This window comes from Oryzias latipes, chromosome 5 (assembly GCF_002234675.1).
Source record: "Oryzias latipes chromosome 5, ASM223467v1".
NCBI lineage: Eukaryota > Metazoa > Chordata > Actinopteri > Beloniformes > Adrianichthyidae > Oryzias > Oryzias latipes.
Window position 1 is genome coordinate 32,520,414 of NC_019863.2, and position 20,338 is coordinate 32,540,751.

Below are 20,338 nucleotides of genomic sequence, written 5' to 3' on the forward strand. Positions count from 1 at the left end.
GAAGCAACGTTTAAAAGGTGAATAATGTTCTGAGCTCTCCTCAGCTTCAAAGCATACCTGTTGAACAGACTGAAGCTCGTTTAAAAAATGAAATAGGAGCAGCGCTCCACACTGAAGGTCATCAATTCATGGCTTCAGTCTGTTTCCCCGTCATTTATTAACAACCAGCAGAACCAGGTGTAAATAGACTTTGTGTTCAGTACAAACCCAGATAACCTTCCAGATTTATTCACATACAGGAAGTGGACCCTGTAGAGATTTTTGAACACATACAGAAACACCGACTTTAGCTCCTGACAGCGCTTAGCTTCCAGATTTATCAGCGCGATCAGAGCCGCCCGACTCTAAAACCTGTTGTTGGAATTCAAAATCGAGAGACGTTACCTGACGCTTCTTCTTCCTGTTTGTGGCACAGAGAGATTTTTCACGGAGCAAAGTTCACCGTTTCGCCTCATCCTGTGTCAGCGGCAAACCTGCCCTTTTACTTCATGTTCTGGATTCACGCAGAGCGGCCCGGTCTTTATTCCACAGAGGTAGAGCGGTTATGGCAAAGCGTCGTCCTGTTCATGCTCTGCTCCTCCCCTCCTTCAAGCAAAACAGCTGATTTTCTTCACTTAACTCACAAGTGTCAGCAGCTCCACCCCCTCTGGCACCTCCTGGGATCATACCACTCAGACTACAGGAATAAAGATTTCTACTTTGTTTTCTGGTTTGTGTTAACTCGGAGGAGTTGTGTAACAGTTGTTAACCTTTCCTTACACAGCTCCCACTAACATCATAAGAGTTTTACCAAATTCAGTGCTCACCTGTGAAGGAAGAGTTCTTCTGACACTACAAACCACAACAACTCAGACAAAAAAGGGACAAACTGATGGAGAAAAATGGAAGCATCCATTTGAGAGGAACAAACCACAGACTGGATTGTTTGAAAAAAAAAAAAAAAAAGAAGAAGCAGATTTTGGATTTTTACGCTCAGTTTATTGCCTTTGTTTGATCTGATCATCTGTTGATATATTTTCAAAGCATTCCCAGTGCTTCTTTAATCAGGATGATGCAGTTTTTAGCCAAAATCTGTGTTTTTTTAGGACATACTATCTGCAGAGCGGCAGGACTATTGGCATGGAGCAACCCCGCCCATTGTCCCTCCTTGTTGCTGAGAGCTCTCTGTTTACATGTTCCCCTGCTAGCTTACAGCCCCTCACACCCCCAACCTAACACTAGCGATGCAACAAAAACAGCAGCAATATCCCAGCTATCCAGCTGTACAGTTTAGATCCAGTATCCAAAGATGTTCATGGATCCATTTGTCTGCAAGTGGATGATCAAAATGGGGCGGCAACGTATTTCCTATGTCACAAATACGATTTTCTCCAACTGCATTTTTTCCCCTGCTCCTGATTCACAATGATTTGAATAAAGAGATATTCAGAAAAGCAGTTTTAAGCTTAATTTTCTTTTTATATGTCCTCCATCATCAGAAAAATGCTAAAGGAACAGGTTAGAAACACCAAAAAGACAGCTTTCATTGGAATGTGTCTTTAAAGATCATTGGTGGAAAACAGCAATTCTTCAGCTTTCAATGAACTCGGGTTTATTCACCCTTAAGAGTTTTAATCTCAGCCAAACTAATCCAGCAAATACAAACTTAAATGTTGAAAAACTGACTTTTTAAACACTCTTAAATGAGGTTAGTTCAATTTACAAAATGAACATTTCTGCACGTCCTTCCTCTCAATCATAAATACAATTGATTTATATAAAACAGAGAAACTTAACAAGTCATTGACCTGTGTGTTGCTCCACGATCAACTTTATTGAAACTGTCAAAGATAATTAACAAAAGCCAGAGAAACGTCTATGTGCTGATCTAAGGCAGAGTCAGAATCAGAGATCTGGCATCTTACAGCAGTGTCCTCCAGCCTTTATGTGGCTGTGGACCGGTCAACCCCTGGGGATTTTACCGCGGCCCCGCGGAAAGGGATGGAGGTTGCCGGGGATACTTACTTTTGGACCGAATTTAAAAAGGAAAAAAATAAAGTCAATAATTTAAATAAAAATAACAACAGATAACACCGGTGGAACATCAACAGGATCCGTGTGGGAAATCCTCCGTGGCAATAAATCTATCTTTTAAGCAGGACTCCTGGTGGCCTGCTGTTGTTTTTTTGTCTTAAGTCGTCGCCCGTTCCTCCATCTTTTCTTCTGTCCGTGCACTGATCCCTTATCCATGTGCAAGGAACCGTTCCACGTACAACTCTTCTCGCGTAGCACGCCGCCAAACTACTTTAAGCGCTCAAGGGATGGAAATATAACCAAAAGATTCCTGTCGATCTTCAAAACCAACTTTTATCAGAATAAAAGACCGTTCAAATATAGTCATTTTTCCTCCCCTGACCAAACTTTACAGCTCTAGTGATCAAAGTTGTAGCTGAGAGAATCCCTCCATCCATGCATCCATGGAAAGAAGAAAGAAGAACCAGCCAATTGACCCACGGACTGGTACCGGTCCGCGGCCAAGTGGTTGAAGACCACCGTCTTAGAGGACAATGGTGCGAGAAAAAATGTCAATGAGCACGTTTCTTTTTCTTTTCTACAGTAGGGGGGAAGAGACGCCGGTAAATGTTTTAAGGCTTTACTTTCTTTTCTTCAGTTGCTGTGAGTCACAGTAAAAAATGTTCTAAGAAACTTTTACCTGGATCACTGACTGAATCATGTCAGTGCACGTTAATTAAAGCCCCTACATGTTCTCCCCGTGCATGCGTGGGTTTTGTCCGGGCACTCCGGCTTCCTCCCACAGTCCAAAGACATGCTTCTTTGGAAGCCAGGACAGTGACCCCAAAAGGGACAAAGCAGGTGAAGAAAATGGATAGATGAATGAATGGATGATGCCCCTTCAGTCGTTATGAACAGCCAATAAGATGCAGTTTCCATTCCTTTTTAGCTAAAGCAACAGACGGCATTTTCAATGTTCCTCTGCTGATATAACAGACTACATTCACGTTTTCCTGTTTTGTTTTTTGGCGCTGAACTCCTTCTACAGTTTTTCATCTATTTCAACCATTCAACTATTCAAATGTTCAGCTCTTTCAGCTTTTTCCAGCTATGACTAATGGTCCTTCAAATCCTTATAATGCTAAAGGTATTCCAGGACTTTTGCCTCCATTGAAACACACGGGGAATCCTTGGTGCAGAAGCTCGCTGGTTCGATACCCGGCTCTGGCATTTTTCACAAACATATTTTTGTTATTGTGCCGTTTTCACTTTATTTATGGTCAACTTTGATCATTTCTTTCTTTTTTTTGACAATTATTATTCATGTTTCATTTTCATTCAGCAGTATAGTATTCAACCCTGCATTTTCTTCTGGAAAAGCAGCTCCTTCTAGTTCCTCTTTGTTGTTTTATGTTGAAACGGGACGTTTCCTCTGAAGGAGGGGGCGTATGGAACTGTTTACCTTCTGCTTTGGTGTTCTGTGCATGACAGGTTCATGACGTAAAGAGACAAATGGACTTCTGGATGAGTGAATGAAAAGAAAAATCCTTATTTTACAGATGACACTGCGCTTTACCGACACTGAACCCCGGAAAGACGGCTACACTGACAAGAATTTGGTTTTGAGTCGCCAAAAAGTTCAGAAATCTTTGTTTTTGAAACCTTTTCTGAAATAAAGTTTCACAAAACGCTCAACGTCTTTCATCTTCAAGCTAGGCTCCGATAGACAACTTTTGGGGGTTTTTCCTCGCTAATTTATGACTTTTTCTCGTATATTTACAACTTAAAATCTCGTCGTAAATTTCTCATAATTTAGGAGAAAAAAACTCGTAAATGTACGAGTTTATTCCCGTATTTAACAGTTATGACTTTTTCTCATAAAATTACGACTTAAGTCATAATTAAAAAAAATGTGTAAGCTAGCCCTAAAACTCCGTTGTAACATCAGGATATTCCACAATAAGGAATGTTTTCAGTTATTCTCTGAGAAGACAAAACAAAAAAATACTTTTCTCCAACTTAATTTTGCAGGGACGTTTACCTGAACTGTGTCAGTGGTTGTATGGAGTGAAAACAGGGGGGGGGTGCAGCAGCCTTCAGACTTTGTGTTATATTGGCGACAGTTGGCATCTGTCAAGTCCTAAGATTTGTTTAAATCAATATCTTTGTGACTGAAAACAAATGGAGGAAATATCTGATTTTGGATCAGTCTGCAAGTGTTTGAAAATATCATTTCATCTGGAAGACTGACTCCGTTCTACACACTTACTGTAAACTCCTGACGAACACTACACAGATCAATCACGTGTGTTACACAAACATGGAGGGGGGGGGGGGGGGGGTCAATATAAAGCATTGATAAAGTGGAGACAAGGCTTACTCGCTTCTTCGCCGAGCCTCTATCCCATCAGGTAGGAAGAGTTTGATGGTTGACACGATGCAGCCATGGGTTACTGGAAACACAAGTATACAAGCAGGTTAAAGACGTCCAAACTCCACGTACAGGTAGAATCACATGATACGATGTCATCAACTCAACATTTATTGCAAAAGCTACAAATAAAAAATTTGTCACAGAAAAATCTCTGGATAAGAATTCATATGACGCTTTAGTTTATCGTAGAAAAAACAAACCGCTTTGAAGCTCCTCTGTGTCCAATCAAATTATATTTTGGTGGTAATGATCATCAGTTTAAAGTAAAGCAGCATCGTGTTGTTGCTGTTATGTCAGTATTTCCATATCAGTGAGGGTAAAGGTTACAGCAGTTACAGTTACAGTTTATTACAAACATTACGTGTTGACCTCTTGGTTCAGCAGATTTAATCCATGTCCTCTTACAGGCTTCACAGGGCAGATTTAAAAATTCAAGCATTTTCTGAGCCGTTTCAGATAAACTCGAGAAAACAAACCCAATTAAGTTTATGATTTGATTTAAATCAAATGCATATTTTTATTTAATTGCAACAACTAACAGAATTATATAAGAAGCTGCTGGGTTTGTCTACTGTCTCCATTTATTGCAGCCAGAGTCCACAAGCTCAATGCACAGATGGTTGTCCAGGTCAGACCGTGGACAGTAATGAAGACAGGCCTTTGAAAACAGCTGAGATGTTTGACACAAATACCAGAACTAGATGGAACAGACTGTGCTTTATTAACACAAAAATCCTTCAAGAAAATAACCCAAAAACAAGCGTACAGAGGTAAAAATTGGCATTATTTCGGATAAGTGTCAGTCTTATTTTTAAAACACTTGAGTACTTAACCAAAAAAATCAGTTTAAGAAAACCAGCTGTTTGTCTTTTTAGATCATTTTGAACAAAATGTAAAAAATTTTATGTCCATCCATCCATCCATCTTCCTCCACTTATTCGGGACCGGGTCGCGGGGGCAGCAGTCTAAGCAGAGATGCCAAGACTTCCCTCGCCCCAGCCACTTCCTCCAGCTCCTCTGGGGGGACCCAGAGGCGTTCCCAGGCCAGCCGAGGGGCGTAGTCTCTCCAGCGTGTTCTGGGTCTTCCCCGGGGCCTCCACCCAGTGGGACATGCCCGGAACACCTCTCCAGGGAGGCGTCCAGGAGGCATCCGGACTAGATGCCCGGGCCACCTCAACTGGCTCCTTTCAATGTGGAGGAGAAGCGGTTCTACCCCGAGCTCTCCGCGGGTGGCCGAGCTTCTCACCCCATCTCTAAGGGAGAGTCCCACCACCCTACGGAGGAAACTCATTTCAGCCGCTTGTATTCGGGACCTCGTTCTTTGGGTCATGACCCAGAGCTCATGACCATAGGTGAGTATTGGAACGAAGATCGACCGGTAAATTGAGAGCTTTGCTTTCTGGCTCAGCTCTCTCTTTACCACGACGGACCGATACAGCGACCGCATAACTACGGACGCCGCTCCGATCCACCTGCCAGTCTCATGGTCCGGTCTTCCCTCACTCGTGAACAAGACCCCAAGGTATTTAAACTCCTCCACCTGGGGCAGGGACACTCCACCCACCGAGAGATGGCAAACTACCTTTCTCCGGTCGAGAACTATGGCCTCAGATTTAGCGGTGCTAACCCTCATCCCAGCCGCTTCACACTTGGCCGCAAACTGCCCCAATGCACGCTACGCTGGAGGTCCTGGCTCAATGAAGCCAACAGGACAACATCATCTGCAAAAAGCAGAGAGGAAATCCTGTGGTCCCCAGACCAGGCCCCCTCCGGTGGGGCCCCTCCGGCCCCTGAACAGAACCGGTGACAAAGGGCAGCCCTGCCGGAGTCCAACGTGGACCAGGAACAGGTCTGACTTACTGCCGGCTATGCGAAATAAGCTCCTACTCCGGTCATACAGAGACCGGACAGCCCTCAGTAAGGCCCCCCGGACCCCATACTCCCATAGCATCCTCCACAGGATACCACGGGTGACGCGGTCTAACGCCTTCTCCATATCCAAAAAACACATATGTCCTGGATAAGCGAACTCCCACAATCCCTCCAGCACCCTAGATAGGGTGTAGAGCTGGTCCACTGATCCACGACCAGGACAGAAACCGCACTGTTGTTCCAGAATCTGAGGTTTGACTATGGGACTATCGACTCTCCACCCTGTAATTTTTTGTGTGGAAATTGTCAGACTAGTTAGTATTTAGAGATTATTTAACTTAATGTTAATTTGTTTAAATTAAACTTAATTACTATTTATTTTAAAAGGCTGCTAGGAGTTGAAGCTGGGGTAACTATGGTGCACTGGGGTTCTGTCCTCTTTTCTCTTCTACTTCTACGCTTCCTCTCCTCTATTCTTGATCATAATTCATCATTTAGTTCTCCATGCCTCTGTTTGGTGCAGTGATTCATGTATTGTCCCTCTTTTCCTCTCCCCTCCTGGGGAGTGGGAGTGCTTCCAGACTCCTGTTGGCTCATCCGTGCTCCAGTTCCTGACCGAGTACCTCGCCTCTGCTCCTGCTCCTACACCTGGCTGTGGATCCTGCCTCTGGCTCATCTCTGGCTCGTCTCTGCTCTGTACCTGACCGAGTACCTCGTCTCTGCTCCTGCTCCTACACCTGGCTGTGGATCCTGTCTCCGGCTCAACTCGCGCCTTTGACTGTCCCCACAACCACGGCTGGATGAAGCTCGTCTGCTGGACTTTTAGATAAGTAGTTGTAGATTTAGATAAGGTAATTCTTCTCTTTGAGTTCTGGTAAATCGCCTGTCCGTCCTGGGGGAGGATCCCTCCTTCATGTGGGCACCCCTGAGGTTTCTTCGTTTTTCCGGAATCTGTTTTTTTTCAGGAGTTTTTCCTTACCGCGAAGGGGGGTCTAAGGGCAGGGATGCCAGTATAGCATAGTCAGTTTGTTAGTTCATTTTAGTATTTTTCTATTGAACTCTTTGTATTCATGATCCTTTTGAGTTCATGTTTTACTTCGAAGCCCATCGAGACGACTGTTGTTGTGATTTTGGGCTATACAAATAAAATTGAATTGAATTGAAATGTATACATTTCATAATTCACAATCATAACGTCTTAGTTTGTGCAATTCCTTTTAGACGTTCTGTTCTAATTTATAAGAGATCCACAGAACTGGTATTGGGCAATAAGTAGGAGTATAGCTATTTTTTAAAGTTTTTTTTTGTTTGTTGAAAGTTCTGCATATGGTGGGTGATTGGAACTAAAATAAACACATTAAACACATACATCTTTATTGATAATCTAATTTTTCTGAAGGCTGAAGGCTTTTTCTGCTAGTCCTGTGTTCAAGGGTTTCTGGGGAAACCTTGTATTTCTGTTCTCCTTCACTCCCTCTACGCTGCACGCACTCACTCTACTCACACACACACGGTTTCAGAAGCACACATACATCCTCATTCTACAACAGAAGTTTCCGTCTCGCGAGGAAATACGACAAATTTACTGCGTTATAATTTTTAATTTCCATTGTATTCGTTTCCATTACAAGCTGCTGAGGATTTTGTGTAGGGGGGGGGGGTTGTTACTGTTCTCCTTCACTCTGTAACGCCAAACATGAACGTGCACCGTTAGAATTCCATGAATATCACTACATGTTTTGTTTGCGTAACGTTACGTGTCTGTATAAACAAGGGCGGAGCCTCCTGCCCGCGTTCTTCATGGATGTCAGGATTCATGGCTACCAGAAAGGTGACAAAGTGTCTGCAGTCTGTTTATTACTGGGTATTATATAATATTCTGAGAAGATGTCTGTACCAGAGAGCACAGGTGAAACCTCACATGCTCCAGCTCCAGAGCGGTCCGCTGCAGAAGAATCAACCCGCACCCACAACACACGTGTGGGATTTTTTTTTCTTTTTTCTTTTTTGTGTGTGTGTGTGTGGGGGGGGGGCTGCCCTGCTGGTTCATCACCACCGCGGTGATCAAAAATCCCACACAGTCACAGCTCTAGCGATAAGAGAATATCAGTTATCATTCAGCTTAACTAGCTCAAATCATTTTTGCCCAAAAGTGATTTGATGACCCTGTATGCACCCCCCCAAACCCACTTCACCGTGTCCTCGTGTGACCCTCTCAGTAGAACTGCTCATCGGATCCTGGTCTAATGTTTTGGATCTCTAGAACTGATGCAGACCTGAAGACTCTGGCTAAAGCTCTGTTCATCAACATGCGCTACGGTTTGGTGACGATCTGTGAAAAAGTCTCAGTGGAGTTCATAAGCAGCAGATTTCACAGGAATTCTTTCTGAACTGGTGACATTTACAGATTAACAAGAGAGCGTAATCTCCATGAAACGGCTCCAGAGCAGGCTGACTCTCTGATGGGTCAAACGTATGTGGAGCTGAAAATCCGACCATGTTTTCAGTGAGATGACCTCAGCACAGCTCGCTCCAGGTAGTGGTAAACGGAGCGTCTGTTCATTGGTGTGGCTTGTGTGTGGATTAAACGTCAAAACACTGACAGACCTTTGCGGGTGTTCTCGGTGACGTCCACACCGAACTGAATGATGTCCCCGGACAGGACCTCGCAGGGCGGACTCTCCTCGGAGCCTCGACTCAGCCTCTGGCTGTTGACGAACGTCCCGTTGCTACTTTTAGTGTCCTGCAGGTAGAACTGACACAGAAGGAGAGGAGGATTAGATCACAGAATGATAGAAGCACCTGTGAATCCAGCGGTCCATTGTCTATCAGGGGGGGTCACGGTCTGAAAATCACCCCCATACACAAAATCCGGAAAGTAGACCTCTACATTTTTGCAGAATCTATAGATGTTTTAAGGCAGTAAAACTCCACACTACTCACTTTCTACACGTTTCTCAGACAGACTTAAACATTTTCACACGTTTTTCTCTCCTTTAAACTGACAAAGAAAATCTTCATAGAAAAAAAAATTTGAATGGATGGATGGATGGAAAGAGAGAAAGACAGAGAGAGAGACAGATAAAATATCAAGTATATTATAAAGAATATCAATATGTACAATAGGTACAAAGTGTACAACGAAAGGAAGTGCGCAAATATTCAAAATATGAAATGTGCAAATATAAAAATTTGAATGAAAACAAAGATCTGATAAACTTGTCCAACTGAACGTATTCTGTACAGGAGACACGACACGGACATTGATTGACGAGGAAAGAAAATCATTAAGAGAACAAGACTGGGGGACCACTGTAAACAGAAATGAACTCAAGACACCAATGTGTCAAAAATTTAATCCATCAACCGCAAAGACTGAAGGCTTCTGCTGTGCTGTCAAGACCTGTCCGCCTTAATTATAAACCAAAATAAACTGAACTTTGAGCTGTACAAAAATGCAAATGTATTTCATTTAAAAATGAACTCCTTTGTTTTTGCTTCATGCCAACTTGGTGTTTAGTACTTAAGTGGAACTTTTTGTCTGTTGTTGACATCAATAAACACTGGAAAAAAACAACTTCCTATTGGTTGACAGTTTCAGCAGATGAGTTAAAACACAAAGAGCAGTGTAAAACAATCTGTTAAAAGGACATACATGGAATCCATTCTTCTGGAGCACTTGACCTATCCCTCACACTCCAAAATCAATATTTTTGAGAAAACTTTGAGGCCATTCCTTGACTAAATTAATGTGAATATTTCTGCCATCATGATTAGCGCATTTATATAGAAGTGTAATTTATTTTTCTCTCCTTTTCTTCTACTATATTTTATTTATTCCCTTTATTGCATTGTTAATGGATTGTGATGGAAACCCTTTGATGTACCCGAGAAATCATATCCGAAACTGGTTTCTCTTTAATTTTATTTTATTTTTGTATTATTGGGATAAAGGGGTTGGGTGTTTTTTTCCTGTTTGTTTCTGCCTATGTGTCTTCTTATGTACCGTTTTGATGTGGATGTGGTTATTGACAAAAATTGAAAAATAAAAAGTTATTAAACAGAAAAAAGGTCATAATTCCGGCTACCTGACTGAAACACAAAGCTCCTCACAATTAGATGCGTCTGAATTGAAGCATTAGTTACTCCTCCAAAGGATTTGTGGAAATTAAAGCATGTTCCAGTCTGTTGTTTATTTTCACATATTTTTGTTGTGATTAATACAAACCTTCTTAAAGTAGTACTACATGGTCTATAAACATTACAGACCAAAAGGCTGACACATAACTGTGTATTTATATAAATACATACCCACCCACCTTTCTGAAACACGCTCGTTTGTTTACCTGTACTTGCAGTACTAGTTTTGACCACCAGAGGAAACAAACACCAAGTTTTGTGACACCAATCCTGTTACTTCAGATGGACATGACGTCTGCAGACGTATTTTTTTATGATAGGTGTTGTAATCCATGTACCACTAATCTGTTTAAGTGGTTAAGCTGCAGTTTGCATCCTGAAGTGACCGTCTCCCCGCAGTCCAGAGGAAACCGTGGAGCAGCAGACGGCATGACTGCATGCCTTTGACAGACGCACCAGCACAGCCACACTGCAGAAGCGCACGACAAACATGTTCATGGCAGGAGGCCACCTCAAACGGCGTGAAATCAACAAGTGTGGCACGCATCATCCGGCATGAAATCAGTCGTGCCGGTAAAAATAAACTCAGAATGATAATCTAGCATCACAGATCTACAAGTTGGCATCAAACGGAAGTCTGCTACGCAAAGACAAGTGTTGATCCGAGACGACACACGTGGTATAAGATTACAGCACAAACAGAGAAAGCACTTTGATCTGATCGCCAGAGGGATGAGTGTCTGATGTTCCACCAGCTTCATTCATCAGCCATCATGAAAGAAACCAAAACAGCGTCTTTCTGACAGACTGGAGAGCAGAAGGAAGAACCGATCGGCGAGGAAAGACCATCCTCACTGCAGGGGTAACACGGCTGTTACTGCACAGAAGGATACCGGATGGATTCGCCCTCACACACACACACCTTTATTATCCCCATGGTAACCTGGAGACAGTGAGGGAGGGACCCAACTATAGATCTTTTCACCCAGCAACAACACAAGCTCCAGCTGCAGTACATACCACACATGCAGGCGGCTCTGCAGCGCGGCCGGCGCCGCCGTCTCATGAACACGCTCCTATACACACATGACATCACCCGCCTGGAAGGGCGAGCTGTGGGCTCCGTCCTGTGACAGTCAGGGATGTCACAAAAGCTTGAAGCGATAATTCGGACTCTGTTTCAAGACGTAACGTCCCGGCTGTGAGATGAGAACTACAGTTCTACGGGCAACAATAAAGACCTCATAACAGCTAAACTTTAAGAGTTATCAATGTTTCCAGTGAATATGGTAATTTTGTGATTATATGTTTGGTTTTGTATAATTCAAGTGACAAAACCAGGAAAAAAAAGCTGCTGTAATAAAAGCAATTCTAAAGCTGATAAATCAGCTGATAGAAACAGTATGTGAAATGGGTAGTATTCTGAAATCCTACTTAATTTTCTGTGTTAACTTCAACCCTAATGTAATACACGAGTAAGCAGTTACATAAATTATAGCTGCTAAAAATACAGCAACAGCAAGCATGTTTAAACTCCCCTGACTTTAACCCTGATCTCTGGCTGAAGTGTCCTGAACTTGCTTACTCTGGGTATGTCGGTTCCAAAAGACCAGATATGAGTTGGCGTCATTACGTTCCACTTGGTAACTCTGGGTTAATGCACAGCAGGTACATAAAGACATTCTCAATGGATCGCTGATTTCTGGAGTCACCATGGAAACGCGTGGAGAGAAAAAAGAGAGCGCTACACTTCAGTGAGACGGAGTCTGAGATTTTAATGACGGCATATGAAGATTATACGTCCATCAAAAAAGTAATATGGCTGCATCATCAGGAAAGGAAAGAGTTTCTGCTTGGAGAAAAAGAACAAAGTAAACGCACGAGTTTTGGATCTAATTTCTATTTTCATTGTGACGCATATATATATATATATATATATATATATATATATATATAATTTATATGTATATAATTTATATATATAAATAAATAATCCAACTTAAATTAATTTCCTCAATTGGTAACAAGTAATTGAATTAAATTTTTTCAACCTAATTTCTTACGTCTGTCCAATTCAATAATTATTTTTACAACTCAAATTTACATATTTTTCTAACTAAATGTCATTTTACTCCAGATCAATTAAATGTTTCTCCATTTGAATTCATTGTACTTCTTGAACTCTTATATGTCTAAGTTTGAGCCAGCAGATATTCTCATTTTAATAACAATAAAATGAATGAAACAAAATGGTTTCGCAACGCAAAATGTATAGTCATTTACTATTTCTCCTACTTTAACATCACACCACTATACAGTAGGGGTGCTATATAAACTCATCATCCTCTCCCTCCCTCTCACTCATGGTGCAGAAAGAATTAAACATAACAGGACAAATAACTCGGTAAAACACAGTAAAACAACTAAACACATTTGGTCAAAAAGCCACACTTAAACCCAAATCCGTCCAGACAGGCAAAGGGAATGGTATCCCACAATTCCTTGCGGTGCCGATCTAACAGCAGCCCCAAAGTTACACCTACTTAATTGAATTAATTTAAATGAAAGTAAATAACTGTCTGATAACTATGTTATTTTCTAACTAACTTCACTTAATAAAAATGATTTATCTTGACTGAAGCAAATAATTAAGTTAGATCAAAGTATAAAGTTTATCTTTCCCACATCCATACGTGATCTTATCACCCTCTCACGGTGGAAAAAGTATTATCTGAGCTTCTTCATCCACTAAATCATCTTCAAATGGGCACGCCATGCTGCTTCACCTCTCTGAAAACAAACTAACCTTCAACTAAACCTGCTCCAGACCAGGTTATGTTCAGAATGATCTACATAAACAATCTGGATCCACAAAAACACACAGATCCTGACCCACACACACAGATCCACACACACACAGAGATCCAGAAACACACACACACATACACATACACACAAACACAATTAATATGTTTCTCCATTTTTGAACTGAACTTTTTAAAGGCAGTAAATATACCACTTTATAAGAAAATTACAATAATTTATTGTTAAAATAATTTTCTGATTCCAGTCTTCTCTCTTCCTTCAGGACATTTAGTGGTGATGTTTCAAATGTCCTGCAGCAGCACTTTGAGGAGGAAAGCTCTTCTTACACGGCTTCTCCCTGAACGCCCTCGTCTCTTCAGGGGTTTAGAAAACATATTTTTAGCTGGTTTGTTCAAACCCCAGCAGTGAGTGCTGCTGAAAGCAGAGATGAGTTCATATGTTAGGACAGGTGTAAATACCTTCAGAGAAAGCAGAACCAAACATCTGTCACACACAGAATGCTGGGCCAGTCAGGACACATTTCTGTGAGGTTTGATAAGCATTATCCTGAACGCTGCTTCACAGCAGCCAACAGCTCCGGCAGCAGAAGCAGCAAAGTGCTGAGTCCTGCAGACTCCAGACACCATTCCTCCAGTAAATACAAGGACTCGTGATTAACACCATGACAGCAATCCGAGATTAAATCACTTCACCTTATTTAGTACCAAGACAAAAGACCACTTTAACCTCACAGGGTAAAACATAAACAGCTTTAGGAGCACTTGGTGTTCACTACAGCAAAAACATCAGTAAACAAACTCATCAGCATCACATGACCCATCTGTTTATCTAGAGAGCAAAACTTGCCTTTGTTCCAAACAGCTGATAGATTTGACCTAAACAGTTTAGAGTCAGCAAAGCCAATCAGGCATCAGCAACTCAAAGAAGTCCTCCTGTACCTTCGTCGCTGTAATGCTCCTGCATTTACATCATAAAAAGTACTGTAACTGTACCTCTTCCTTTCAGCTACGGAGTGATATTTACGCCAACACGTTGCATACAGAACTCTCTTGCTGGACATGAAAATATTAAATATTTGCTTGTTTTGAATCTTTTTTTTGCCTTCAAATTTTTTTTTTTTTGCATTCAAAAAACGTTCATTTATTTACTTATTCTTTTTTTTTTGCTTTTAACGTTTTTTGGGAGTTTTCTTGCCTCCAAAAACTATTTTTGCGTTTGCACCAATCAGGTGTCTCTGTCTGGTATTGACGGTGCTCGGAGACAGACATGGACTTTGGACTTTGTATCGGTTCTGTGCGAACGGGATTCTGAACTTTTGTTTTATTTTCATCAATAAATGTTGAAATAAAAAGAGAAAAAAGAATTTTTCCATGAGTCTTTTTTTTTATTTTGGACAAAAGCACCGGGGTTCTTAAAAATAAGACGCTGTAAAAATTAACCTAAAAGTTAAAAATGCTTCTTCTGTTAAATATATTGAGCAGACACCAAGTGAGATAAATACGGCGATTTGATTGGTTAGAATCTGGACCAATCAGCAGCTGTTTGATGGCAGCTTTGTCACGCTAAACTGAAACTTATGTGAGCAAAATCAAAGATAGGACAAAAGCGAGATGACACAACGCAAACGAAAACATTTGTTTAGGAAACGCTAAAATATTTTTTGAAAGCAAAAAAATCTCTTACCAAATGTTTTCTGGTTATATTGGATTCTTTCAATAATTTTAAAGAGCAAATAGAATAATTTTAGCAGTCCAGCAAAGAAAAAAGATTTTTTTTCTGCTGAAGTGCTCATGTAGGAGGAGCTTAAGTGTTTTTAAGCTCCTCCTGAACCAGACAAAGCAACACTTATGTTTTTACTAAATCAGCTTAAGGACAGAGCAGATCCCATTAAAATGTAATGGAATTAAGCTTTAAATATAAACCAGAGTTTCAGGGATTTAGTGTGTCAAATGGAAAATTTGTTGCTTTTGTGTACGTCTGTGTGGTAGATTTCAGGAGAGCCCTTACACCAGGAAGACTGTAAAGACAGACAGCAAGGAGGAAGCAAGCTAACAGAAGCTTGGAGAAACCCACAATAGCCCACTGAAGTTCAGAGAGGCTTCAAAAAGCTCCAAGAAGCTCGCAGAAGCTCCAAGAAGCTCGCAGAAGCACAAAATCCAAGAACAGACGAGCTCATGAATCTAGATCCCTGGGTGCAAAGGTGATCAACACCTGTGCTCAGGTGAATGTATGTTTAATTAACTCCACAATGATATTATGGAACTTAAAATACAGACAAAACGAAGGTGGGGCCCCAGACCCCCCACACCGAGCCACTAGCAGATCTGAAGGCAGCAGCGTCAGTCTGCTTGTATAATGAAACCATGTGAAATGTCACAAAATTATCATTTCATGTTAGTTATTAAAGGAAAACTGTATATGATACAAAATATCTATTTTATACTTAATATTTATTATCAAGCAACTGATATGCTGTTAAGATGACAAAACCCTTTCAGTACTTCCATCAAAGTGTGTCCATTGTACAGCAACAACCATGTGCCAACAATATGAAGGGATTTAATTAGGGCTGCACGATATGAGGAAAACTCGCGATATGCGATATTGGTGATTAATATTGCGATAACGATATAATTTGCGGTGTATAAACAAATAGCAAAACAACCAAAAACATCATTTCCATTTCACTGCAAAATTATACTCCAAATGACCCTTGTCAACGTAGGCGGCAAACATCAAACATAAAAGGGCTCATCTGATTGATCAACAACGTAAACAGGTCCTTCCGATTGGTTAAATGCATAAAGGGATTTGTTTCATTTGTTCAATATTTTAAGCTGCCATGAGTTTGTTTTAGCACATTTAAGGTAACCACTTATTGCGATTTTCGGCGTGTTTTGCGGTATGCATATTGCACAGCTTGATGTTGCGATAACGATAAATTTGCGGTATATTGTGCAGGCCTAGATTTAATGCACTGAAATAACACTAAATGAGCTTAGCTGTCTAAAGCTTCCAAATGTAACTTAGTTTGGTTTGGTTAACAGCTGCTTGGTTAACGCGTGGATCTTCATCAGATGACGACAGTTTTCTCCTTCCTGTGAGGAAGTGTTGAAAAGAATCAGGATGAATTACACCAGACCGCTGAACTGGCTCACCTATAGACCGCAGGCGCATGAACAGGAACAGGTTTGCCCTTTAACCTCTGTCAGGAGTGTTTTGAACAACTCACTAATTCATGTTCAGCTGTCTGAGCAGTGCCTTTTTTCAGAGCTTCTGAATTACTTGGAGTGATTTAGCATTTCAAATTATTCATGCATAGATGTAGAGGATCAGAAACAGACATTAAAACATTTAGTTTTTGTTTGCAACACCTTTAAATGATGAATTATCAAGCCTTCCTGTAACTAATGCAGATGAATGAGGGTTGAGTTCGCGAGCGCTTTATCAGAGTTACTCTAACGCAATAAACAAACACAAACCCTATTGTGAAGGCTGACCCCTAACAAATCAGCTGATTCTGTCATCAAGGCCACAGAGAACTAAATCTACTGCCCCACCCTACCTAAACCGAAATTAAAGTTAAAATTTCACAAACTTATAGGGATTTACCTCAAAAGTGTTTCAATGACTACAACTGTTGCTCTCCGTGTACATATAAGATTCAACGCCCTGATTCCCTCAGAGACAGGTGAGTGTACCTGCACAGGCAAAAGGTAGTTAAAGACCCTCAGCTGCTGATCATCGGCTTCCTGACTGTCAGGGATTCCCCTAAACTCTTCTCCCTTCTCGGCTCTAAGATCTGCACTAAATGAAAGGATCAAAGAGGAAGAAGAGGTTCTGCAGGATCAAGCACATCGACTCACAGACTTTTAAGAGAGCAGATAAGAAAACAGGATCGTGTGTATGGAACACGACAGGCTCAAGTTTATGTTTGGTTCTGATTAATGCATAAAGAGATAAACCTTTGAACTCCAAACTAACCAGTCAAAGACATGCTAGCACTGGTTGGTGTAAAAATAAATATTTGTTGAAAAAAATTGATGAGGATCCTACGACCACATAAAGCAACATCAGGAAAATGGAACGTACCATTGCCGTGCCTGTGGTCAGTGTATCGTGAAGTGAGGATAACAGAGGTTTATCACGCTTACGACTTGTGTCGTTTGGCATCCTCACACCCCACTCTAGTCATTAGTAAGGTAAAGGTACTGGCTCCTGTGGGACACCCACACGAACTACACTCTGGCCAATTTCCTTCCTCATTTGTAACACTCAGGCTGCAGCAATGAGCGTGCACGTATCACATGAACAGCACCAACGGGCTTCTTCCGCAGGGTTTGACGGGGTTGAAACTACAAATCTCTACGACACGCCTGTGTCTCATCTACCTCACCCTCACGTGTGGTCTAAGTGTTCACGACGCTGCAGTGCCCGTAGAAAAAATGTGCATGAACGTTTTCGCTCTACAGGTTCTCTGAGCTGTCTACCACCTTGATATTTCATGGGGACCCCCTGTGTGCCTTGTATAAGGTTTGACCACCTGCAGACAGCCCATGTCCACCCGTATGGGTGGTTTGGACTACGGCCTTAGCATCACTGAGGGGTTTCTGTTAGTCTGAGTTAGTCACGTGTCCATACACTAGTAATAAAGTTCGTCTCGTACCATCAATGTGCATTGCTGCTGTGGTCACTATATGTTGTCGCAGTCACTAAAGGATCCAGAAAAGCAGAACCGATGTGGTTTTTCTGAACAGCAGTCATTTCAACAGATGACATTACAACCGCACTTCAGTGTCAAGGAGGCTAGATAATTCGCGCTGTGAACATTTAAATCCAGGAATTGACTACAGTTTGAGCACCGGCTGCAATCTAGATCTTTTTCATTGTAAGTGGGCAAAGGGTGACTACAGTAACTCTGTATGGTTTTCAAATGATCAAAGGAGGAAATGACACAGCACTGAAATATCAACTGATGCTCGCTCTGATTGGTGCTCCAGTGAGAAAGCAACTGGTCGTTTTGTAAGAACCAGGACGAGCGTTGGCTGGGACTCCTGAGGCTGTGATTCCCAAACTGTAGCCACAGAAGCTACAGGCTAAAGACAGAAGCAGCTGGGTCCAATCCCACCTCGTTGTGATGAAGCCTAAAATAAACACTCCTTTACTCTTTTTAGACTCCCTCGGGTGTTTTTCTCACCACTTGTTATCACATCACTGTAACCACATCTCACTTCAGCCATAACAAAGGCACATTTTCAAACAACATTTACATTTTATAGCATCTATATGCTAAACTACATCCTTTCAGCATTGAGTTTTTTGTTGTTTTTTTTAAATCCACCATCTTTTTGTAGTTGTTGTTCCATTGTGTAACACATTCTTTACTTTTAAAACCATCTCTGGTAGAAAACCTTTGTTCAGATGGTAAATGGCGTATACTTGTTTAGCGCTTTCTACCCTCTTTCAAAGGCCCAAAGCGCTTTACAGTCACAGTCACAGTCACACACTGATGGCGGCTCCGCTGCCGAACACTGGCGCCAACCTCCCACCAGAGGCAAGGTGGGGTTCAGTGTCTTGCCCAAGGACACTTCGACACATGGGCGTGCAAGGCGGGAATCAAACCTGTAATCTTACGATCATGGGTTGACCGCCCTACCGCTGCACCACGGCCGCCCGTAGATTTGAACAGGAGATGAAAAACATCTTTACAAATGATGATGTGACAGATCTAACATTTTTTCCCAGCAGAAATCTTTTTCCGTTTCTGTCACTGATTTACTGTTTCCTAAGATTTTTCACACGACAGGGACCTCCTGCACACGTCTGACATGGAATCAGCCGTCTAAACATGTCTGGCTTCGTTACAAGAACCTCTGGGTCTCATTCAGGAGCTCCTCAGAGCTGATCTATGACACCATCAGGTCTGTCAAAGCCACAAACTACTTCAAGATGAAACTAAAGTACCAGCTGGTTCTATGAGAAAGAAATAGTTTGACCATTTTGGTCATTTGATGAAGCGAACAAACTTAAAATTGAGAAAAGTCAAAGGTGTGATTTAAATACACTGGGAAACCTGGGTGTAGTTTTATGGCATATTCATGTCATCGTGTTTGGTCCTCTTCATCTCTATGGTTAACCGCTCACCTGAGATCTGGTGCAGACCAAAGGTTTTTCTAAACCTCCTCCGTCCATATGCGTTTGTGATGCAGAGTCATGCCCAAAGCTTTACACGCCAACATCACGCCAACATCACGCGCTCTGAAGTCCCTCTCCAACATCCCGATCACATTATACTATAGTACACACTATTAATATTTGACAAATGGAATAGATGTATTACTTATGTCATGAAAACTTTAGATGTCATTATCCACATGGTACAACCAAAGCGTGTTTAAACTAAAAGTGTTTTAACAGTTAAAACTAGCAAATCATTTGAAACCTCAGGGTTATCCACCAAAACTTCTATTTCTATTGTTAAAAATGACTGTTTTAATTAACTATCAGTACTTTAAAAATGTTTAAACCAATAGTCCTAACCATCCATTTAAATGTGTTTTCTGCCCAAAAAACAACAGACTATTCACATATTATTTATAAATATTAATGTTATATTAAAACAAACTAAGGGGCGAGGGTGTTTACGGTGGTCTTTAAGTGTGAGGGTGCGAAGACAGCAAAGGATAACGTGAGTCATGTCATTATAAATAGCGAACACTTTGTGCACACAAACACACACACACTCGGTACTTTGAAACTCCCAGCATGCCACAGTGCAGGGTAATCCTGATGCTGTCTCAGCCTGTTCAACCTGTTCTCCAGAGGCTCAACACACCAGAGGGAGTGCACTGCACAGATTGAAACTTAGACCTGCTCACCGTCAACAACAGTCCGCTAACGTAGACTTCATTTCTATGCAGTCAATTTAGTCAACCAAAATGTGCATAAAGCCGAGAATCCAAAAGGAACACGAGTGCTGATGAGATCTTATTCGCCCCCTTAAAATAAAACTTCATTAAAATTCACTGTGGATTTAATTTTTCTATATTTGTAACTCTTCTGATGGATGTCATT

At 41.5% G+C, this 20,338-nt stretch overlaps 1 protein-coding gene across 10 annotated transcripts in view; it reads right to left on the minus strand.

Moving 5' to 3' along the window:
- Positions 1–20,338, minus strand: part of slmap (sarcolemma associated protein) — a 47,360-nt gene that overhangs the window by 24,434 nt on the left and 2,588 nt on the right. For 9 of the 10 annotated variants that reach the window (XM_023955327.1, XM_023955329.1, XM_023955328.1 and 6 more), the window contains exons 2-3: positions 8,906–9,053; positions 4,373–4,445 (exon numbers count right to left, since the gene is read on the minus strand). In XM_023955327.1, coding sequence (XP_023811095.1) covers positions 4,373–4,445; positions 8,906–9,053 — 221 coding nt within the window. Of the gene's footprint in view, positions 1–384; positions 589–4,372; positions 4,446–8,905; positions 9,054–20,338 lie in introns of those variants that run through there. The other variant, XM_023955334.1, reaches the window with a different exon arrangement.